The sequence below is a fragment of the Quercus suber genome, unplaced genomic scaffold (assembly GCF_002906115.3).
Source record: "Quercus suber isolate HL8 unplaced genomic scaffold, Cork oak 2.0 scaffold_320, whole genome shotgun sequence".
Taxonomy (NCBI): domain Eukaryota; kingdom Viridiplantae; phylum Streptophyta; class Magnoliopsida; order Fagales; family Fagaceae; genus Quercus; species Quercus suber.
Genome location: NW_027069774.1, coordinates 302021 through 326714, shown reverse-complemented (window position 1 = coordinate 326714; position 24694 = coordinate 302021). Strand labels below are relative to the sequence as shown.

At 36.9% G+C, this 24694-nt stretch overlaps 2 protein-coding genes across 15 annotated transcripts; both read right to left on the bottom strand.

Moving 5' to 3' along the window:
• Window positions 1–4232: 4232 nt before the first annotated feature.
• On the bottom strand, window positions 4233–5833 carry LOC111996824 (UDP-glycosyltransferase 89A2). Its single transcript, XM_065782897.1, has one exon. The coding sequence runs from the start codon at window positions 5723–5725 to the stop codon at window positions 4346–4348; it is 1380 nt and encodes a 459-aa protein (XP_065638969.1). The 5' UTR covers window positions 5726–5833; the 3' UTR covers window positions 4233–4345.
• Window positions 5834–10911: 5078 nt separating this feature from the next.
• Window positions 10912–19579, bottom strand: LOC111996827 (putative pentatricopeptide repeat-containing protein At1g13630). Of its 14 annotated transcripts, none has more exons than XM_065782892.1 (11): window positions 18836–19579; window positions 17948–18594; window positions 16466–17869; window positions 15680–15857; window positions 15425–15497; window positions 15170–15355; window positions 14160–15077; window positions 13959–14020; window positions 13212–13266; window positions 11407–11466; window positions 10912–11280 (listed from the first exon to the last, which is right to left on the bottom strand). In XM_065782892.1, the coding sequence occupies exons 1-3, from the start codon at window positions 19149–19151 to the stop codon at window positions 16541–16543; spliced, it is 2292 nt and encodes a 763-aa protein (XP_065638964.1). In that variant the 5' UTR covers window positions 19152–19579; the 3' UTR covers window positions 10912–11280; window positions 11407–11466; window positions 13212–13266; window positions 13959–14020; window positions 14160–15077; window positions 15170–15355; window positions 15425–15497; window positions 15680–15857; window positions 16466–16540. The 14 variants fall into 14 exon arrangements, with proteins under 14 accessions (XP_065638964.1, XP_065638960.1, XP_065638957.1 ...); XM_065782888.1 differs by adding an exon at window positions 12979–13061 and having other exon boundaries at window positions 16466–18594; window positions 18836–19576; XM_065782885.1 differs by having other exon boundaries at window positions 14160–14558; window positions 14654–15077; window positions 16466–18594; window positions 18836–19576.
• Window positions 19580–24694: the final 5115 nt, after the last annotated feature.

Below are 24694 nucleotides of genomic sequence, written 5' to 3'. Positions count from 1 at the left end.
GCCATTACAATAAAACAATTATTTAAAAATATGACTGTTGAAAACAAATAATAAAAAAAAATTAAAAAAATAATATTTAAATAAAGTGGTAAAAGAATAGAGTTTGGGATGTTGGGTGTTGAGCATTCACATCAAATATTCTAAAAATTTTAGCTTTTAACACCTCAAAGAGCTACTTTATCTATTATACCACCTGACTTTAAAATACATCCAACATCAAAACTTCTATCTTTTTTACCACTTCATTTAATAATATAAACTACTCATTAAAATAATAAAAAAACAACTACACAAAAACCTATAGCAACCACCTCCTCCACCACCACCACCACAACGATCACTGTAACAACCACAACCCATCACAGGAAAAAAAAAAAAAAAACCCATCACCACCACAACCACCTCCACCACAAGCATAGACACCACCATAGCAACCATAACCCACTATAGGAAGAAAAGAAAAAGAAAAAACTAAAGCATAACCACAAACATCCATCAAAATCACAACCAACCACTACAAAAACAAAATCTCAGCCACCTTCCTCTTCCACCAAATCTCAGCCACATACTCACCAATACCATTCCTATACTCCAACGAATCACAAACAAGCACTCACTGATGGCCAATCTAACCCATTGTAGGAAGTAAAGAAAAGAAAAACAAAGCAAAACAACAACCATCCACCAAAAACAACCATCCACCAAAACAAAATTATAACCCAACAATCCAACCCACCGATCTCATCACCATGCCTCACGACTGATCTCACCACTGTGCCTCCAAATTAGAACCCCAAACCACCACCACCATGACCCACCACCGAAACCCACCGAAACAAATCGGAAGCCACATGGAGATCAAGTTCAAAGAGAGAGTTTTCGGTTCGGTCAGGGAGAAAAGAGCTTGGGTTTTTGGGTTTGGTCTGAGGAAGAAGAGAAGAGCTTGGTTTTTTAGGTTTGGTTAGAAGGAGAAGGGAAGAGTTTCAGTTTTTGGCAGCATGGGTGAGGGGAAGGGAGCATCATGGCTTGGGTTGAGGGAGAACCAACTGAAAAAAAAAAATATATATATATATATATATATATAGAGAGAGAGAGAGAGAGAGAGAGGGAGGGAGGAGCAACATCTAATGAGGCATGGGAGAAGGGAGAACCAAAAAAGAAGAGAGAAGAGAGAAGAGAGATACTGTGTGATGAAAATAAAGGAAAGAGCATGCGTGTGGCATTAAACAAATAAATTTTTTTTAACACCATGCTACAGTGAGTTGCTAGAGATGGTAGCTCACTATAGTTGGGTCTAAAAAATTATGGCATTTAACATGTTTGACGTAGTGTGTTTTTTGTGTGTTGGTTATTATTAGTAGCAATTTTAGCATTATAGTATTTTTGATGTGAATGCTCTAAAGTGGTATGGTATAATAGAAAATGTAGCTTTTGAAATGGTGACTTAAGATATGTTTTAGAAGTTTGGATGCTAAAATGCTCTAATGCTCTTACACCCTCACAAGCCGTGGGCCGATAAATAGTGGACCCATTAGTAGGTCTTATTCACTTTTCAATATTAAAGGCCTTCACGTGCTCTAGGTAAAAGAGAGCATGGGACATTTTATTTTTTCCAAGATAAAACCACAGATTTTTACTAAAATTTAAGACATATCCTTCATGGAGAAGGCCAAAGGAAGCTAGGAGAGTCTTCAACCAAATTTGGGGATTACAACACAAGGTATGGCTTGATGGTAGGAATCCTTATCGCAACACCAAAAGAGGAGCACAGGGGCGGAGCCACGTTGTCCTTTGGGGGGGCCGTGGCCCCTGCAAATATATATATATATATATATCCATTAGAGTATGTAAGAAAATTGATTAGGCCCCCCAATGTTTGACATCCGACCCCCCCATATCTCTTCTATTCTCCCAGCTAAAAGCCTTTAGTTTTAGGCCCCTATTCTTCCAGCTTTAGTTTTAGCTAAAAGCCTTTAGTTTTATGCCTCTATTCTCCCAGCTAAAAGCCTTTAGTTTTAGGCCTCTATTCTCCTAGCTTTAGTTTTAGGCCTCTTATACTCCAAATAAAACAAAAAGCTGGCCCACTTACATTTAAATACTCAAAATCCAAACAAAAAAACAATAAAATTTCACTTTCTCTATCTCAAAAACCCACCCACGGAATCCTTTTTTTTTTTTTTTTCCTTCTGTGATACACTTTCACTTCCCACTGGTACCGCCTAGTAGCCCCCAAAACTCAACATCAGTCCTCTAGTCCCAAAAAAAAAAAATCCTAACAATTTTTTATTTCTTCTTGCTTTCTAAAACAAATCACTCAGCATATTTTATTATCAAATTTCAGGATTTGGAACTTTGTGACTATCTGGTGAGTTTTCTTCTCTTATTTAAGCACTAGACCTTCATCTCTTTAGACTCTTTTTAGAGGGTGAGTTTTCAGTTTCCGCTTCAACTCTTTTTAGTGTTTTTTTTTTTTTTTTCCTCAACTATCTACACTTAAATATTCACATGCTCTTTAATTTTTCATAAATTTTTAGAGAAATATATGGTTGAAGGCATGGGCATGGGGAGGTTGTTTGTGATGAGTCTTGAAGGGAAGATAAAGTTTGCACTTTGTGAAGATAAAGTTTCTTAGGTAGTTTTTTTTTTTTTTTTGATTTATTAACTATCTTTGATTAGTTAGATATCATGTGGCAATGGGTGTTGTTAAATTGTTTGGTTTATGTTGTGTACTTGTGTGTTTAATTTTTGTTTTTGTTTGAGGGGTTATTCTTAATTTAAAAAAATTAAAATATAGGAAAATTTGAATAATAGAAATGATGATGGGTTGACTGTTTAAATTATAGTGGAATTTTTTTTTTCTTGAGTATGTATAACATCCATATAATTAAGTAAAAATTTCTAATTAAGATTTTATTTTTTAAGTTCTTTTTAGGTTAATTTTTGAGTCATATTCTTAAAGTTAAAAGAATTATGAGCAAATGAAAAACAATTGATGCATTCTTAAAGAAAAAAAGATGTTAGCAATTCAAAATTTAGGACACCTGTAGCTGTAGACATAAATGTTGATACTTCAATGCCTGATGAATACCCTTTCAAATGTTCAAGAATTCAATCTGAAGAGATAGATCCTGATCTAGGATCACGTAAACAAATATGTGAATTTTCTATCAACAAACAAGATGAAATCCGATGAGCTTATTTCAAAGAATGTTCATATCAACCTAAATATATAGACTATCCATACGATGATAATCATCGTCGTCGAAAATCGACCCCCCCATATAAAAATCCTAGCTACACTCCTGGAGGAGCGGTTTGAGCAATAACCCCAGCAAGGCCCATGTGGTACATGTGGATTTACCCATAGCTATTACGTGGTGTGTGGTTGATGAACCCACATCAGAGATGCCTTCATTAGGCAAAAAAAAAAAAAAAAAAAAAAAAAAAAAAAAAAAGGAATTACAACTCAGCAAAGCTTCTTTTTCCAGAACATGAGCTACATGTTACAACATACAACAAGATTAACAAAACCAAAATAGACATCTCTTGCAACTATGGCTGCTTTGTTTATATCTTTATCCAAGTCCACACTAGGAGAAAAGACAGGTTTCTGTGCTTTGTTAAAAAAAAAAAAATCTCCTTAGACGGTTTCATGATACTCTCATACAATATATAAAACTCACATGTCTGACACTTACAATATATCATAAGAGAGATATCTCATGCAACTACCTCGTAAAATAATTTTTTTGAGCCCATGAATGACCTTACTACTTACATAGAACCACACCACATTTGCATTGAAAGGTATGTTCAGATACTTTTTTCTTTTCTTTTTTTTTCTTTTTTTTTGCTCATGTTCAGATACTTGAAAATGAAGATAATGTGCTGCACTGCTGCAAAAACAAATTATAAACCTTAAAAATTCTCTCTTTCTATGATTTTTAATAATAAAAGACTGAAGAGAATATTGAACTCTTTTAGAAGAAAGAATACAATTTTGGCACCCTGCCTAACCTATAAAAAGGCTATTACTTAAGAATAGATTCAGTGATAGTGCAAAGATCATAGATCGTATATATATAGTTTGCCATGAATTGTGGCACAAAGGGTGTAGTCCTAGATTTTTGCCTAATCTCACTCACGCACGGTGGGAGCTGAGCTGAGTTGACCCAAGTCTTTGACAAGTGCATCCAAATCCGCTGAAGAGCTACCACGACCACTGACCGCTTCAAAAGCCTTGTCCCTCAACTCCTTTGCCCTCACTTTAGTGGCACCATCCCCAAGCATTGACTCATCAAAGACCCTTGCCAAGTGGTCCGGGTCAGGCACAGAGTTGGTCCCCTCACACACCCAAACGGCCACGCCCATGTCCTCCACCAATAGCTTTGCATTCACAAATTGGTCCGCCTCCATTGGCCAACCCAATATTATTACCCCTCCCACTATCGCTTCCAAAACCGAGTTCCAAAAAGACCCTTGCCAAGTGGTCCGGGTCAGGCACAGAGTTGGTCCCCTCACACACCCAAACGGCCACGCCCATGTCCTCCACCAATAGCTTTGCATTCACAAATTGGTCCGCCTCCATTGGCCAACCCAATATTATTACCCCTCCCACTATCGCTTCCAAAACCGAGTTCCATCCACAGTGACTCAGAAACCCACCCACTGCTTTGTGACTCAGTATCATCAATTGTGGGGCCCAACCCTTTAATATCACACCCCTCCCAGTCCCTGTCACTCGCTCCTCAAACCCATCCGGGATAAACCCGACCTCCGCACCCGTTTTCACCACCCATATAAATCGAGTCTTACTCTTTTCTAGCCCGGAAGCCAAACCCTCCACCTGTTGTTTATTCAACATCTTCTGACTCCCGAAACACACGTACAGAACAGACCCTTCGAGGCACCCGTCAAGCCACGTTTTGACGTGATCATCATTGCCCGAATGAGAATCTGGGTTGCCCCGACCAACACCGCCAGAAGTGATGCCCACCAAGCTTAACGGGCCAACCCCGTAGACCCGAGAGTTCTTTCTCAGGTAATCCAAGTAATGACCTTCCAATTCATGAAAGCTGTTAAAAACGCAACCCCAGCTGGCGGTATTAGCGAGCATGCCATCTTTGATGAAGTGGGTCTCGGGGTTGGATTCGTTATAGAAGCGCCACAGCGAGGGAAGATGGTCCTGCTTAAAGGAGGGCGATCCGGGGAGATCAGGAAAATCAAGGGTGGGTAGAGAACGAAGGGCTTGAGCGTTAGTGGCAGGCCACAAGTTGTAATGTACGGAGGCCAAAAAGGCACCGGAGGAGAAGAAAACGATTCTGGGAATGTTGAGTTGGATGGCGAGGCGGAGAGTCCAGCCTAAGAAGAAGTCGGAGATGATGGCTATTGGTGGAGAAGGGTGGGAAGTGAACCAGTGGAGAAGAGGGTCGTAGAGGTTGGTGAGGGCAGTCATGATGTGGAGGTTTCCGGCGTTGCCGACGTCTCTGACGTTCTCGACGCCATGGGGGAGTTGAGGGTGGGGAGGGAAAGGAAGGACTAAGGTTTGGATGGAAGGGTTGGAAGAGAGGAGAGGAGTGAGAGTGGGGAGGTTTTTAGGTGTGACTAAGATGGTGATGGTTGAGCCACGGAGGGATAGTTGGTGAGTGAGATCGAGGAGTGGAAGCATGTGGCCTTGGGCTGGGTAGGGGAACACCAGGATGTGTGACTGCGAAGAAGAAGACATGATCCTGATGACAGACTGTGGAGGAGACTTTGAGAAAGAGAGAGAGAGAATGGTGATAATTGGCGTGTAAAGTCCGCTTGCTGGACACACAATGCTACAAATAAAGAAACGAGTAGCGGTAGGAGTGAAGAGTAAAGACGATGAAAAAAAAAAATCATTATCATTAATTATTTATTAGTGTAAGAACTAACAACTAGACAAGTGGCGTTCTCCCAAGATACAGGCTACATTCAACACAATACTTTATACTAGATTCTCGTCTCTTGTGCGTGCGTGCGTCATTTGTATTTGTAATAACTTTTGTATGCTTTAAGATCATTCGCAGTAGAGTTAAAAAACTTAGTTTTTTAACTCTATTAAAAGTTACTTTATTTATTATATTTATACCTTTATTGTAGTAGTGTATCTATTTTAACTATCAATATAATAAAATAATGTAAACATTACAATAAAATAATATACCTCTACAATAAAATAATATATCTCACAACCCAAAAAAAATCTCAGCACCGACCACAACCTCCTCTACAATCAGCCACAGCCACAACCGCCACCACCACCACCACCATCAACACAGACACAATCAAACCCACAAACAAAATAAAACCAAGCCCTCAGGAAAAAAAAAATCAAACACCGCACCACCAAACCATAGCCACAACAACCACCAGCGCCACCACCACAGCCACCAAACCCACAGAAGAAAAAAAAACCAAACATCATTCCACCACCACAGCCATCAAACCTACAGAAGAAAAAAAAAATCAAACATCATCTCACAACTACAGCCATCAAACCCATACAAGAAAAAAAAAATCAAACATCATTCCACCACCATAGCCGGTGGATCGGCGGCGTGGATTGATGTGGATCGAACGGCGTGGATCGATGTGGATCGACGGCGTGGGTTTAGGTCTGGCGGCGAGGATCGACGGTGGCGTGGGTCTGGGTCTGGCGGCGAGGATCGACGGCGTGGATTTGGCGGCGAGGTTCGACAGTGGCGTGAGTCGGCAGTGTGAGCTTGGGCTGGCAGCGGTGAGAGAGAGAGAGAGAGAGAGAGAGAGAGAGAGAGAGAGAGAGAGAGCGGAGAGCAACTACATTCAACACAAAACTTTATACTATATTCACTTCTTTCGTGCGTGCGTCATGTGTAATAATATTTGGTTGCGTGACTTGCGTCATGTCTAACATCTTTTATTACGTGAATTAGTTATTGTGTAAGAATAATTATTATTTAAATTAAAGAATAATTATAATAGTTATTTTTCATAAATATAAAATTTTCTTATATATCATATTTTATAAGCTTTTTGATGAGTCTATAAAAATTATTAAGTTCATCCACCTTAATGGACGGTCATTGCATCATTAGTAGGCCATCAAAGATAGATGAGTAACTGCCCAACGCATTTAGTAACGATCATCAAAAGCCTTAAACCCTCTCATCAAGACAAAGAATGTTACAATTATAGTAATAATCACCCCTATTTATGTCTAATAGCTACCTAAGTCACGTATAAAAGAGACAATCTGTCCATTTGCCAAGGTACGTAAAAAAAAAAAAACTAATACAAAACACTATTTAAATACAAAATATATGGGTGATACTAACTTAAGCATCGGAGGCTCTCCCACCGGGCACAACCCAGTGGTCTCTTCGATCTATCTCTCCTTTATTTTGCAAGTCGTATGAGATCGTCTAATACTTCGGATTGGATAAGTGACTCAACTGACGATTTTGGCATCATCACTTTCCATATTTAACCACCAAATTTATAAATATTAATATTTAATAGTTATTTCATGTCTATGTGACTGTGTCCTCCATATAAGCCAACAACTGTTATGCCTTTCACAAAATTTCTATTTTATTACATCGTGTTTTTATTTTGAATTTTTTTTTTTATATATAAAGTGGTATATCTAGTTGTTATTCTCGTTTGAAATGTATCTTGAGGATTATTTTATTCGTTTAATTGAGTTACTAAGGAAAATTTCCTATTATAATTGAGTTACTAATTATTAGCAAATATTTGTAAAAGGGTAAAATATTTTAGTCAAAGTGTTTGTTGTATATAAAAAAAGAATAAGTTAATCAAGTAAATCATGATCAATAAGATTGAAGTCATTCATGAATATGATTGAGTTTTTTTGATAAAAAAATTTATTAAACTTGAACATGTAACCTAGTTTGGGGATGAACTTAAATTCAGTTCATGTTCAAATTAAAATTAAATGACCAAAGATATTTTGAGTACCACAAAATAAAACCAAACGAAAAAGAGTATAATATTAGTGTGAAATCCTTTTTTTTTTTTGAGAGAGAGTTTCAACTTATGATGTCCACTCCTAATGATAACTTTTTATCATCAAACCAAAACACCAATTAATTTTTGGTGTAAACAAAGATTGAATTCTAGATCTCTTATTCAATCATCAGAAACTTTACCAATTAAACTAATTAGAACCACTTGTGAAATCTAAATGGAAAATGCTAACAAATATCTTTAGGGCATTGGTTACCAATCCATTTAAAGAAAATTTTTATGGGAAAAGAAAAGAAAAAGTAATTAATATTTTAACAATTTTTTTTATATTTTTCATAAAAATTGTGTTAAAATTTTCTTAAAATAGATTGTTAACTAATGCTCTAAAGACACTCACTAATGTGACACCATCTAAATTGATTGCTCTATAAAAGAGTAGGAAAATTGTGGTCCTTTGTGAGCTGAATCCGTGTCCCTTGGTAACTTCAAGCTTAGCCAGGTAAGTGGACTATAAATGTAATCGCAGTATTATTGGTCCACGAGGTCAATCTTCTTGTCTTCTTTCAGCCTTTTTTGCACGGTTGCAAAATTTGGTCAAAAGTTTCATGATGCCGTAGCCATCTTCTTCTTCTTCTTTGTCTCTTCTGGAACCAGTTTTCCACATGCTATGCCGACGAACTTACCAGCATGCTGTGGAGTAATCAAGTGCATTTGCTATATTACAAATTCCTCGCAAATAAACATTAACCCCATATTTTAGATATTATATATATGCTTCAAAAAAAAAAAACCCATATTATATAAGACTAGATTCTTCTCAAAATAAATATGTAGACAATTAAATTTCTATTTTGAAATAAATCAAACAAGTAAAATAGTTTTACTATTATCACGCGTCGCAAGAAGAGACAATCACCATTTGTGGAATGCCTTCAATCTACAATAGACATGGGAAGGCCTCTTACATAGCTCACGATGGAGGATGTAGCCATATTGAAAGAAAATCATGCTATGCGTTTAACTTCGTCCACAAATTCTTTGCCTTTGAAGCCACTAAATGGATTCGTAAGGTCTTCACAAAGTTTGACCGAATATGGTATTCTACCAAGTGAACGGAAAAAAAAAAAAAAAAAAAATATGGTTCGACCCAAAGGCATGTAAACTATTAGCCAGAGTAGCCTACAATTTCTCAAAACAAGGGGACCTAGGGAAATTGATTCTAGAAGTCATCGGAGAGAATGTACATGGCCTTAGCAAAACACAAAGGAAAATATGAGTTTGGTAGATCGAAGGTTGTAGAAGACTTTTGTGGTGTCAATTTTGTCGACTTATGGCCTTCTGGTCTACTTTGGCGGTTCTGACAGTGTTTGACAATTCAGGCGGATTGGTTCCAGGGTAACTATTAATGTCTCTTATTGTTTTCAAGGGTTGGTGGCATAGTACCTATGAACAACATGCTACCCTTTGCCGGCCTAAAACTTCATCCAATGTCTAGTGCAATAGTCTCTTCTAGATGACATGTTACTCTTTGCAATCCTATAAGCCCTTTCTTAGGTCTAGTGCAATAAATTCTTTCTAACAACATGATCCTTCTATGGGTACTTAGTACAATATTTTTCAAAAGTATGATATTTTGCCTTTTCACACCTCTTTTTCCTTTTGTTTGTTAGTTTCCAAAGATCTCTATATAAGGCCACCCGGGGCATGCCTTAAATTGTACAAGCATAGTCTCCAATGGGTAGCATAATATTCTAAGTGTATAGAAATTATGCATTTTTCACTTATTTATTTATTTATTTACTTATTAATTTCTATTTATTTATTTATTTATTATTTTTTTACATGCTTTGTTTGTACTAATCTTTTTTCTTTTCTTTTTTTTTAGCGGCTATCATGATGCTCTTTTTCAAGGATTCGAAGATTGGTCAAGAACCAGCCTTGTTCATTTGTAAGGAGAAAGATAATAAGGATGCAAAGGCTACGACTTTGATTGTATGTCAACCCATAATTGGAAGACTTTCAGAGAGATGGGGCCATAACTCTTATCCTCTCAATTTGCTGAAATGGTCACAGGTCGTTCTTTCCCTCTCTACAAAATATACATACATATAAGACTAGTTTGGGCTGCATGTCTTGGCCATGTTAAAAAGAGGAGTGATTAAAGTCAAATTTAGAATTTATTTCTAACACACTAAAAACATAAGGGTGAGGTTTAGGTCTAGTGCATCTAATGCATTGAATCCGTTAAAATTGTGACACATGTCCAAAAGTAGACACATACTATTATCTCAACAAGTTCAGTGCAACTGGCCATTGGATTCAAACCTCACCCAAAATATAAACCATTTAATTTTTAAAGTACTTAGAAAATTTACCATTAAATGAGACATTAATCTAACTACATGTGCTTTGAAAAGCACTATTTCAGTAGGTAGGCACATATAGTGAATTTACAAGAGCGCATATTTTTTCCACTTCATTTGCTTATATTGGAAGACAAAGTAATACTACATTATAGCAATATTTTATCTATTTGTCTTCCTTTATGTGCCTAATTTCATCTTCATTGAATTCCTTTGAGTGGGTCATGAAATGTTGAACTTACGCCAAATCCTACTCAATCTTAACAATGGCTTCAGATTTATCTTTCTTCTACAACATTTTTAGCTCGATTTCAAATCCCCTGAACAATTATTACTTTGTAATTGACCAATAAACAAGCACGAAAGTAATTAAAAGGAACGGTTATAATATTAGAAATTGAGACACTTTCAAAGAATTAAAGTAAATAAGAACAAACCGATTAAAGTAACATCGAATTGCTATTGTACAAAAGAGAAACTGCATGCATTACAAATTAGAAACAACTTCATGAATCGAACACATAAGTTGCATCACAAATTAAAAAACACGTTCATCAATTGAACACATAACTGGATATTGTAAAAGATAGTTGTCATTTGTTTCAAGTTATCAAAACATAATAGAGCATATTCAAAAGGAGAATTCATTCACCAACAACATAAATTCTGCAATTAAAATCATCTGGTTACCATTTTGAATGGTGTGGTCAAGGAAGGATGTTTACAGTTCTATTACCAAGTAAATATTTTCTTGATGTTTTTCTTTTTCAATTTAGTGTACCAGCAACTCCACCACTTGCTTAGGCATCGTCACCCAAGAGACATCAAGCAAACAAAACACCATTGTCTGCATGTGTTCATGTACAAGAGTCAGCTCAGGCAAGCCAACTTGAGTTCTTGGTGTTGCAACACATGCTTAGCATCCCTGAAAAGGGCTCATTGGAATAAGGAAATTGAGCGAAGATTCTGACAATCAAGTTCATTAAGGGCAAAGAGGAAAAAAAGAGAGTAAAATAAAGGAAACTGCTATTGCCTAACAACAAACACAAACCAGCGCAAATTCTAAGACACCTCCAACCCTCTACAGCAGCAACTACAGGCATTTTGCAATCTGTGGTTACAAAGAAGCAAAATTCATAAAGTCAAGAGTTTGTTAATAATAGGATTCTCTATAAAAACCATAGAATAAACTTTTTATCATTACTTCCATAAAAATAATGAGTTCGTGGACTCTGAGGGTTAAAGTTGACAAAAATATTTTCCATTGTGTTGATCACAAGATCAACCAATAGATCGAGCAGAAAAGAAAAATAGGCTGCGTGGCCCAACAATACAACTATGATTTCTCAAGTGCAAAACCCAGAACCTAAATTCTACATTTCTATTAATTAACTGTACTTGTAGTTCCCTTAGCTTTCCTTTGGTAAACAGCTAAAAGCTACACACACACACACACGCATATACCAACCATATAGACATCTCAAAATCAAGCTTCATTCCTCCAGAAGAGCAAGAGTACGTGACCATTTTCTCTATTGGGTTTACTCTTTTCTATTTTTGTTTCATTGAGCTGTCAACAAATATCATCAGTTATGAATGAATCTTAAATCTTTTACGGGGGCCGATACTTATAGTTGCTTTGCCACGAATGGACACAAACACAATACTCAAATGGAAGGCATAACAAGAGACAAACTCAGAGAAATTAGGATTGAGAAATACCCGAGAATAACTAACAAAGTGTCTCAAACTATGTGACCCTCAAAATACTATTTTTTTCATTTGATTCTACCTTCTTCTTCTTCAATAAATCTTCTAATAGGAATGGAATAGAATGGGCAGTTAGGTGTCATGAAGAAGAATGAGAAGAAGCTAGTGGTGAAGAGGTCAATGGAAATAATTTCGGGAGAGAAATAAATGATGTTTGCTTATGTTCTACCTCTTAAAGCAGAAAATGGAGCAGGTGGAATACCCACTCCTCATCGATTTCAGAGCAGAAAGCTACAAAGATGGCCATCCCCATTCCTCCTCTGCTCACCTCACCAATTTTGTACAAATCCCACCAACACATGCACTCTTCTCACCAACCCTCTCTCTCTCAGATTTGCAGGAGATTTCCCACTCGTTCCGTGCCTGTGTCTCACCCTCTCTCTGCTATCCAAAGACATGAGAGATATTTTTCACGCAGTATTCTCTGTCCTCTCTCTGTGCCAGGCTGCCAGTGCCAGCCCCTCTTCTTGAAAATTAAAATAGTGGGTTGTGTGTTGTTTCTAATAACCAAAGCAATACATAAAACAGTGTATATAGACAGACTAACCCAATCTTTAAAACCAAACAAAGCACTATTCAAGCTTTTACGTTTCCAACCCAAACACACATTTAAAAAACCAACCTAAACACCACACCAAAAGGTGCATATAAGATGGACTCACAAAATGTTTTAAAGCCACCAAAATACTATCCATTTGACCTCTTCACTCTTTTAAATATATAGTTTGGGCTGCACTTGCAAGGCACATGCTTGCCATAATAAAGATTAGCAATTAAGGTTAGATTTAAAATATATTTATAAGATCAACCAAAAAAAATTCATTTGATTTTTGAAATGCTTATAAAAGTGTACCATTAAAAGAGACTTTATTTGACTATATGCAGCAGAAGCACAACGTTTGGTGTTCCAGCACATTCTTCGTGCTTTCAAATATGCTACAGAAGTGAAGACAAAATCCAGTGCAGTGAAAACCCAATTGCACCACAGGAGGACACAAAATCTCCAAAAATAGGCAAGGCCACAGCAGTAAATGGATGTGAAAATAAGACGGATAAGGTAATTTTTCAGGCAAAAATGGCTAGTACCTTTGCTGGACAACATTCTTTCCTCAGAGTAGGCATATGTTGGCCTGCAATATATCTAAAGGAAACAATTCAATTAAAAGAGGCCTTCAAATCATAATCACTTAAAATGAAGATTAATGTAGAACTAAGAGAGGAAATAATCATAAAAATGGGGAAGATGGCAGTATAAAAACATGACATTGCAAGAATTTGGTTTGATATAGACAAAAAGAAGTTTGAAATTAAAATTATGATGGAAAGGTAATGCATCATCATCACTTAAGAAAACATGAGTAAAGAATAAATGAGAGAGTAAAAGAAGTCACGATTGAGAAAGTTTGTGTTCTGTTGTCTGCTAGTGATAAAGCTTAATACCAGAACCTTCACATTTTTCAAGACCTCTTGTATCTGAATGATCATGTCATTGTTTTCCATTTTTCCAGGAACTTTTCGATTTTTACAATTTGATCTGTACTTCACAAATTGCTTATTTCTATGCCATAATTCTCATCTTTCACTTTGCATTGGTGTCCATGAAGTTCTCAGATGTTTGCAGCAATTGTGTTCTGAAATCTATATGCTAGACCCTTCTTTTCATTTTATAGCTAACTTCTGAAATTTCTTCCTTTACTTAAATTATAATATCTTCTGAAAGAAATAAAAATAAAAGTAATACAACAAAAAAATGAAGAAGAAAAAGAAAGAGAGCTAGAAACAAGGAACCATCATGTAATAAACTCTTTATTTATAAGACATTACAAAGAGTACCTCACAGCATTTAGTGCAGTGAGCTTTTACTCTGCTCAAATCCTTTCAATTTATCAATTTATCTGGCATAGGAAGGGGAAAAATAAAATATATTAATTGAGAATGAAATAACAAAAATTCTCAATAACAACAACTTAGAAAAAAAGAAAGAAAAAGTTTTAAAAAGGACCAAAAATTCGAGAAATTCAGACCGAGTAATACCAGATCATAACTAACGAATTGCTTGAAACTATGAGGTCCTCAACAGTCTCAGGTGTTCTTTTTTGGGGAAAATTTTTAAAATAGGAGTGATGAATGAATTGGGCGTTTAGGTATCATGAAGAAGAATGAGAAGCCAATGGAAAGAAACTATATATGCTTTGCTTGTAGAACTCCTAATGCAAATGGAGAAGGTAAAAGACCCATCCCTTGTCCCAGATTTTCAGCCGAGAATTCGTGTGATTAGCACTCCTCTCTCTCCCTTGTTCAATCTCAACGCAGAAAGCAACAAATAGGGCCATACAGAGCAGATCGAAGCACATCTCTTCTCTTTCTACTCCTGTTGTTTCATTCTCTCTCCAACATACTCTTCTTCTACTGGGTCTTCATTTTAGCCTTTTTCTAGAGGTATAGTGATAAAATGGTGAGTTTTGGTGGGTGCACAACAAAAACATCTGTGCTGCTCGACATATCAGTGCGTTTAGACAGAGACTCACCAAATTTTTAAAACCAACCAATCACCATTCCTCAGGAATCTTCACACATTTTAATATATTTAATAGAGAGAACCGTAAGTCTGTAATACACCATGTACATAATAATTTCTGTTACTTCACATCTTTGGGGATTCAACCATGAACATCAATAATAATCACCTGCACATGCTTGCCAGAGTAAATTATTTTACCTCGTGGCATAGACTAAAATCACAAACCAAGTTAGAGATTCACAAACGACAAATCATTGTTTCTACTTTCTAGGCTTGCCTTCTACCTAATAAAAGAACTTGAGATAATCTTAATCTGACCGTCTGAAAACAGAATCTGACTTGTATCTTCGGCACACTCTCCTATACACCATGTTGAATGAAAAAATTTCATGATGCACTCTAGCCAATGGTTTTTCCACTAATTTTATAGTCTGTGCAAAAAAAAAAGTACATTATTCCTAACTGTTGCTGACAAAGCAATGACATAGTCAAACAAGTCTAGTGAGTCATATTGGATACATACCTCACATACATTTGTCATAATCTCAACTGCTTTGGCTTGCGAAAATCTGACTGTGTGAAGACAGCAATATCATTTATACCTTCAAAAAGTCTCCTGTAGGCCACATGCCATGAACAACTTTGGTGTGCAACCCATGGGCAAATTATTTTTACACCAAGAACTTAGTAACTTCTAAATTAACAGTGCCTGAAATAGAGGATATTATTCTAAATTATTACTGGCCAAAAAAGTATATAAGTCTTAGCTGATTAATACCTCACACATTTAGAGATACTAAGCTTCACCATTCCACAATTCCCCGTTAATCCACCGAAAGTGGGTAACAGTCCTGCAAACATAAAGAAAGTCAATTGAAAAGAAACCAACAACTAAAGTTCATACTTTCAAAAATATGAAGAAATTGAGGACACAGCCACTGAATCAACCCTGGAGACCAAAGTTAGAAACTTGGATAGCTGCTCTCCAAACAGAAGAAATATACAAATAAGCAACTGATACAATATGTCTTACCATATCAAGGCACTTGCCATTGAAGCAAGGCCCAATCTCTCCCAGACTCCACAAAATTGAGAGTTTTGTGCACTAGGTACGACCTTTTTGATGTCTTACCATATCAAGTCTGGTTTCAGGAAGAACGTAATGAGGCAGGTACATAATTCATGCCAATTGTGATATTCTTCCTTTCAACCTGAGAGATATCCAAATAAGGAGGGACCAAGGGACTTGACAATTACAGCTGCACATAAAATCCTTTTGTACTGCCAAGAAAATAGTAAATACAAGTCTCAATTGCAAGAATCAGAGATGACAGAAATGATCTTATAATATGCAGTGTCTAGCCAATAAAATAAACAAGTTTTGCTTTTGCCATTTGCTAATTGGCCCAGTAGGATTGCCTTTGAAGCTTGTATGGTACAACCATAAATTTAATAGCAAGTTATCCCTACTGACCATGAAAATGATAATTATATCCAGGCACAAGCCAAATCATCAAAGTGTTCATAGATGTGATGCAGATCGAGATCTAATATTATGGTTAAATCAAAAGATTAATGACATATGTAGCCTTCACAAATCAAAAGTGCAATCAAATGCCCTCAACATATTGCTTCAGGCATTAAACAGAAATGGATTGTCTTCTTCAATCTGATTCTTGTAATTTGATTACGTCTAATGTTTTTATTGATATAAAAAAAAATTAAAAATCATTTAAGAGGATTTATACCCACTTCCTAACTTAATAGAAGAGTTAAAAATTGATTGACAGATATGCATGTAGTGTGATGTTATACTCACATACTGACTTCTTTATAAGCCAAGGAACAGCTCTTTCTATTGGTGAGATGCATGAAAATCATCATTTCTCATGGATCAATCACACAGCAGCCCACATTTGATCATCTCAGCAAGTAGTTCAAAAACAGAATAAAGATCACCTTGCTGATGGAAAGCATTAAGCATCACCTCACAAATTTCTTGATCAGGTGAAATACCATCAGATAACATCATACAGAAAAAATATTTTGCTTCATTTATTAGACACCTTTTGCACAATCTATTGATCACAGCACTATAATCTTTGATTGAAATTTTAAATCCCTTCTCCACCATTTGATGGAAGAATATTATTGCCCTACTTACATCACCTTTTGCACAATGTGCTTTAACTATTGTGGTATAAGCAACTTTTGTCAAACTGACCTTTTGATCCTCAAGAGACAGCAATAGCTTGTCAGCGTCCTTCAGGTCCCCATATACACAAAGACCATTGATGAGGACATTATATGTGACAGGACTAGGCTCCAGGTTATGCAACAGCATCTCATCGTGTAACTGAAAAGCTTTGCTCAAGTCACGAGCTTTGCAGAAACATTGGATGATAGTATTATATGTAATTTGATCTGGAGTCAGACCCTTCGCACGCATATCCTCAAGTAATTTGACAGATTCTTGCAACTTCCATTGTTTGCATAGTCCTTTAATAACTACAGTGTAAGTGACACGAGTAGGCATTACAGCTTTTGCTTCCATCTCCCAAAGCAATTCGAGCATGCCATCTATGTTTCCTACTTCGCAGTATGCATTCATAAGAGTGGTATAAGTTACCACGCTTGGATCCAACCCATGCAGCTTGATGGTATCCAAGAGCCTCCAAGCCTCTTCTAGTTTATTGCTTTTGCAGAATCCATGAATAAGAGTATTGAAAGTGACAATACTAGGAGTAATCTTTTTTTCAGTTAATTTTTGGTATAACTGTACAGCTTCAGCAATATTACCAAGTTTTACATATCCGCCCATCATAATATTATACAGGACTATATCCTCCACCAAGTCACTTGTTATCAGATTATCAAAATACTTCCTTGCCTCTGATATATTTCCTTTCTCACATATGCCCAATAAAATGGCACCGTGTGTAAAATAATTTGGACAGATTCTCCTCAAGCACATTTCCTCGTATAGTAGGATAGCCCTATGGACTTCTCCTTTCTTGCAGAGGCCATGAATGAGGATGGAGTATGATATAACATCTGGTTTCAAGCCAAGAGCTTCCATTTCATAAAGCAATATCAATGCTTCTTCAAACCGTGCACTTTTGCACAAGCAGCTGAGTAATACACTGTATGAGATGATGCTCAACTGAAATCGCCGAGAAAGCATCTCTTCCCGCAACTTAAGGCCTTCCTCAATATTTCCCATCTGGCAATGCCCACACATTAGAATTGTATATGTAACAACATCTGGATTAAACCCTTTAAGCAACATGTCTTGGATTACCTTCCAAGCCCCACCCATCAAACCAAGTAGATGAAATCCTTTAGCAAGAATATTGTAGGTTACTATATCCGGCTCTACCCCATGCTTCTCCATGTCATTTTTGAACTCTAAGGCTTCTTCCATGGAACCTGCTACACATAATCCATGAATAAGAATATTGTAACTGTATGAATCAGGAAGTAGTCCACACTTGAGCATCATACAAAAAAATGACTTTGCGACATCTAAATAACCCAATTTACAGAACCTTGTCATGATGGTATTGAATGAAACAACGGAAAGACCAGTATCCTTCCCTTCGGAAATTTGCAAGAACGAAACTGCATCTTGTAGCCTGGATTGCTCGCATAGGCCATGTATAAGTATGGAATTAGTGTACTCATTCTCGGGAGTTCCACTATCTCTGATTTCATTACGCACATCCCACATGATGTCAGTGTGCCTTAAGTTGTGCAACAGACTATTATATGTTTGTATTGATGCACGCAAGTTGAGATCTTTCATCTTGGCAAGAACAAAGAGGGCATCTTGCACAAGCTCAAATCTCGAATAAGCAAAAGCCAACATATCCCAAACCACAATATTCGAATCCCAGCCGTGGAAATTATTCAAGAGCAGCTCACAAATTGAAGGTGCAGAACCAGAGCCTAGCAGAAATTCAGAAGAAGTCTATAAACAACAAAATCATATCTTTAATGTAGGGGTAGGGTGATTATGCAAAACAAAATATCCTATCTAGAAGCAAAGAAATTGAAGACATGGAATTGAGCAAATAAAAATACCCAACACAAATTTAAGCTACAAAAATCATAAAGAGAAAGCAAAACAATTACTAGTACAATTAAAAGGTTGAAAATTCCTATTATATAGATATAGATATAGATATACCTTCCTGTTGGACGATTTGGTATATAAGCGAGTGCAAGTCCTTGAAGCTCCTATTTCCCGCCAAAACATGGGAAAGCAAGAACTGTGAAATCTTTCGATTCAGCTCAGCTGGTGGATAGAGACGGGGAGCGGGGCCCACAAATCTTCCGAAGGCGAATGTCTTCAACTGGTGGTCTTGGTCGTGGTCGTGGTCGTGGTCGTGGTGGAGCATAGCGGCGGAGACGGAGGAGGAGGGTTTGGGGAAGAGGAGGGAAGAGAGAATTGGGAAATGGAGAGGAGGTTTGTTCCATTGGCATTGGTGGAGTTTTTTGAGCATTTGGAACTCGCCTACGCCTTTAGGGTTTCGTAATCCATAATAAAGATGTAAGAGACAATTTTAGGTTTTAAGGAGAGCCGTTGGTTGGTTTTTCTCTTTCGCTCGCTCGCGGGAAATATTTCAACCAAAAATCAACCAGATAAACTATAAACTACAAATCCAGATTAACTACAAAACAATCGCAACTCAAAACCCTAAAAATTTTACCTTTCTCTCTCTCTGTCTCTCATTCTCTCCGCCTCCACTGTTCTCACCTGTTCAACAGCTCAAGCAAGGCAGCAAGCTTCCTCCGCCTGGACGGCTGGACCGCCTCTCTCATTCTTTCTCATTCTCACCGTATCAGGTATAAATATTTGGGCACTCCGCACTCGGCTTTCTCTTCAGACTTCATTTTATTTGTTGAGAACTTAAGATAATAAGATTGGGCCCTGGTTTTGTAAATTTGTTTATCAGTTTATCATTATGTTTATGGCTGCCTGGACCCTCCCCCCGCCGGACTGGGTGTTAAGTTTGGGCCTTCAAATTTTTTTTTTCTTTTAAGCCTGCGTTTTTTTTTTTTTGGTTATAGATAGGATTTATTTTGTGTTTTTTTTTGGGTGGGTCTTATTAATAAGCCTTGTGTTATGGCTGTGCTTAAATTTTTGTTATGCTTATGCTTATTTATTTATTTTTTTTTTTTTAATTTTAATCTTGTGTTTATAAATCTTGTGTTTATATATATATATATATATTAGTTAGTGGTAATATATTGAATAAGTCTTTATTTATGCAGATTGAGATTGCTAAAAACTTGTTATTGTTCTGTGAAACTATAACAATACTTTTTTATATAAATCAAGTTCTATTTCTCATTTGCTCTACACTTGAAAGTTATTTTTTATTATAGTCTTTATAAATATATTGTTTAATTAGAAATGTCTACTAAAAAATATGCATCTAGATATGAAAAACTTAAATATAAAAAAAAAATAATAATAATTGAGTCTCAAAAAGGATCAATGGATAAATTTTTTATTAGTAATAAACAAAATATAACACAAAATTTAGATGAAAATATCACAAATGAACAAGAAATTCACCAAAAAGAGTTAGAAGATAATGAAATGATACAATTGCAAGATAACAATGATGTTCAATTTTGCAATACAACAAATCTTGATAATGAACTTCAAAGGAGATGTCCCAAGAATCATATCTAATATCAATAATATCCAAAGAAAAATTAAGTAGATTAGCTATATTATCGATTGAAAAGAAGATGTTAGAAGAACTTGAATATAAAAATTTAATTAGTCAATTTGCATCTCAAAAGGCAAGAAAAATAGATTTTAAATGAAATATATTACAATATATAGATATTAAATAAACATTAATTTAATTAATATATAAGTATAAAAAAGGCCCCATTTTTAATTATCGCCTTAGGCTCCAAAATGTTTAAGGCCAGCCCTGCTCTTCTATTGTGTTGCGTGAAGTGTGAGACATGAATTGTAGCGCCAGCGGTTATCCTAACCGGTTTTCTTGATGTCAGGACCTAATCAACCCACCCAAACATGGTGTCGTTTTTTAGAGGGTTGGTCTTGGTCCCCTCAAAGGTTTTTCGGGCCGAATATATTGGGCTAGAACAACGGCCTAGGGAACCAAGCCTGGCCCAAATCCCACGGGTAAGGGCCAGACTGAAAATGAGGGCAAAGGCCTAATAAGGCTAAGAAGAGCTGATGAGACTCGTTGTACCTGTACCGCGGTCAAGTCTCACCTGAGGACCGATAAAGTAGCCGAGAACAAAGGTGTTGTAGAGAAAACAAAGCGAGGAGCCAGGAAAGGTAAGCGATATTCACCTCCACATTTATTAGATGCTCCAAATTTCCAATATAATATAATAAGCATTAAATGTTGAATGACCAGTCAACAATGCTTTACATTCCAAAAGTCAATTTTCATCACTAAAAGAAAGGAGGAGACACTTGAGACAAACACCTTCTAATATCCAGCATAGTAACCCACTATTGGGGGATGAGCTGAGTGCATAAATAGGGTCTTCCCCTACACTTAAATGGGATTAGAAAAATTGAGAAGAGAGAGTGTAAGAGTTTCTAGAGAGCATTTGTATTTGTCGAAACTTGCTTGTAACCTTGGCAACAATATATTTGTATTTATTAATCAGAAAAGTGTTCATTCATGCTTTGATTTTTACTTGTTTAGTCCTCCCATTATGGATTATCCTCTTGTTTTATAAATTGGTTGTGACAATTAGAACCTTAGAATTAACTTTCGGTTTCATATTTAGAATTTTTTTAACTCCACACACACCTGCGCGTGTATATATATAGTATGTATGAAATTTAACAGCTAAAAAAACGTAGTACACCTCAAATTATATCCCAATTAGTCTAGCATATTTTATGTTTCTCTCTTTTATTTATTACAAATAACTTTAAGTGGTTTACTTTCAGTTTGCTCTTCATAAAACCAATTAACCCAGTCTACCAAATGAAGAAAAAAAAAAAAAAAACCTCAGAATTAAAGCTTGAAAAAAGTCATAGGACTTCTTTTCATGCAAAAGCTTTGGTCAAGCACTCACGGCTTTTAGAAAATAATAATAATAATAATGATAATGAGCTTTGGTAAGGCTTGCACAACCTAATCACAAACTGATTGACTCTCTAGAACTAAGAGCTAAACTTACCGCACCACGAACAATTAGTTAAAATAGTTTTGTAGATCAAATTTGACTAAAAATACTACTAGGCTGGTTCGAATGTAAGGGGCTAATCAACCCACCTAATATATATATATATATATAAAAGTTTAACTATACATTAAATGAAATATTAAGCTCCGATTCAAAAAAAAAAAAAAAAACCTATACATTAAAAGATATTAATTAAGTTACAAGATCTTTAACAATAATTAGATAATTACAACAATAGAAGATATAGATTTGAACCATACTTTAGATTAGTTTTGAAACTTAATAAATTATTATTTTATGATAAAACTCAGAAAACCTCGATCAATCAAGAAATTTGATTAAACTAATAATCGTTTGGCTTTTTTAGAACTAGATTAAAAGAAGCGGACATCGCCATACACTTGGGTATATCATATGAACCCCACAATGAAAGATTGAAAATGAAATAAAACAAATGATGGAAAAAGAGTGAGGGTCGAAATATAATTATTAGTGTCACTTCTCTTTTTCTTTTTTTTGATAGTTAATGATATAGATAGGGTTGACAAGGCCACTTGACTCCTAATCAACCCAACCAATCAAGAGTATGCAACAATTATCAATATCAAAATTCTCTCCTAAAGCATGACATTTATCTCACCTCCATCATGAACACAACAGTTAAAAATCAAAAAAAGTTTCATAACAATACACCACGAAAATCTAGCATAAGTCAGGATCTCATGCATTGATTTAGGTAAGAGAGGGTGAATGCTTTCAAATTCCTTGAGTATTGTCTTAGAAAAAAAGTTATTTTTGAGTTAAACATCAAAGGGGTCTTCGCACCACACTAATGATGTCATTTTAATAGAGTGATTTATTGTAAGCTATATGGGCACCAGGGCCCCAGGCCTAGCAACCTAGTACATCTCCCCATCCCCATTTCGGGCCTATAGCCTCGATCCAGGCACCTCAGGGACCAATCTGGGCCCAAGAGCCAAGATGAGACTGCACTGTCTTGGACACCCATAGCAAGCCCCTTACGTTCGTCTTCAACCTAGTCGGGGGTACCATTGCTCGGAGATACCTTGTACTCAGCTACCCGGTAGTGCTTTCTAGAATATCGCTGCCGAGCGGGCTTTTGGAGGTAGGAATCAATTCCAATGCCATAACCACCTTTTCCGACAGAGCGCCCACTTAAGAATGATGGAATTGGACTCCCATTCACACGAGTGAGAGAGTAATCATAACACCTCCACTCACCTCGAGCTATAAATAGGAGAATAGATTGAGAAGTGGGGGTTGGCAATTCATTAGAAAAACTAGGAGAAAAGAGTGACTAGACTAAGGAAGAAAGGGGAGCAGCCTTGTGAGATAAAGGGAAGGGCTTGTAAAAATAAGAGGGTGTATCTGAGTCTCAAAACATAGGATCACCCTTAGTAGGAAACTTAAAACCCATAACATAAATAGACTGTGAGCCCAAGTAAAGGTTGAGCCCATTAGCCATAGTTTGGGTACGCATAATTGGCGTTGTCTGTGGGAATCTCTTACAAAGCTGTGGTTTTACCAAGACGTGAACAAGAAAATGTCTGGAGGTTAATTAGGGAGTTATGATGAAAATGGCTCTAGAAGGTCTTCTCAGGGATCCACCTGGCGGGGAAGAAGACAAAAGGGATGCGAAGATAGGGAGTATGAGGAGGAAGGGCAGTCTGGCCTTGGAGAAGGGTCATTTCAAACGTACCAGAAAATGTTCGGTGCTTCGGGGTGCAATTGTTTCTACAGAAGAGATGAAGAGCTTAAGCGAAGGGATGAGGAACTTGAACTTCTACGTAGGTTGGTGAGGGATTTGAAGTTGGAAGCGAGAGGTAGGCATCGGAGAAGGGACCATGAGGAGCAAAGAGAAGGGTCAACTAGTGTGGAAGGCCGCTATGGAGTAAGGTCCCACCAATCCAGATCTCATCGACATCGGGGTTGCTCACGGGAATATGCAGATCGGGATTCGATTTCCATGGAGGAGTGACGACCCTGGAACGCTGCCATGGATGCTATAAGCCGCACATTACGCCGAGTTGCCTGATCACCATTCTCGAAGGGCATTGAACGAGCCCTTATGCCAAGCAGATTCACACAGCCGCCATTCAATTCTTACGATGGAAAGATGGACTCGATAGAACATGTAAGCCATTATTTTCAAATGATGTCTTTGCACACTTATAACGATGCACTAATGTGTAAGGTATTTCCTTCGAGTCTTGGGCCCACTACTTTAAGGTGGTTCAATGGGTTAAGAAAAGGCTCAATTCACAGTTTTTTTGAGTTAATTCAAGAGTTTGGTGTCCGATTTATAACTTGCAATCGAGTTCTGCAGCTTGTGGATGCATTGCTATCAATGAAAATGAGGCTGGGGAAACCCTCCGCAACTATGCTAACCGGTACTAGGAGCTGTACAACGTGATTGGCGGAGGTAATGAAAAAATCGCAGCGAGTACTTTTTTGTTCGGATTGCTCGAGGATCCCGAATTACGAAACTCGTTAACAAGGAGGTCTCTCGAGGATATGAGGTAGTTGATGAGGCGTATTGAAGAATATAAACAATTAGAGGAGGACTGGTTGCAAAGCAAAGGTAAGGCCCCGGTCATAAATCATCCTTGGCAAAGCGATTTCCAGTCAAGGCTCTGGAAGGATTTAAGGATTCAAGAGCCGAGGCCACAGATGGGGGAAGTGAATGTAACGTTCAAGGAGCCAGTGCATAGGATTGTGGATTGAATCAAGAACGAGCCATACTTTTGGTGGCCAAACAAGATGAGGGATGACCCTTTAAGGAGGAATCAGAACCTATAATGTACTTACCATAGGGATAAAGGCATACCAC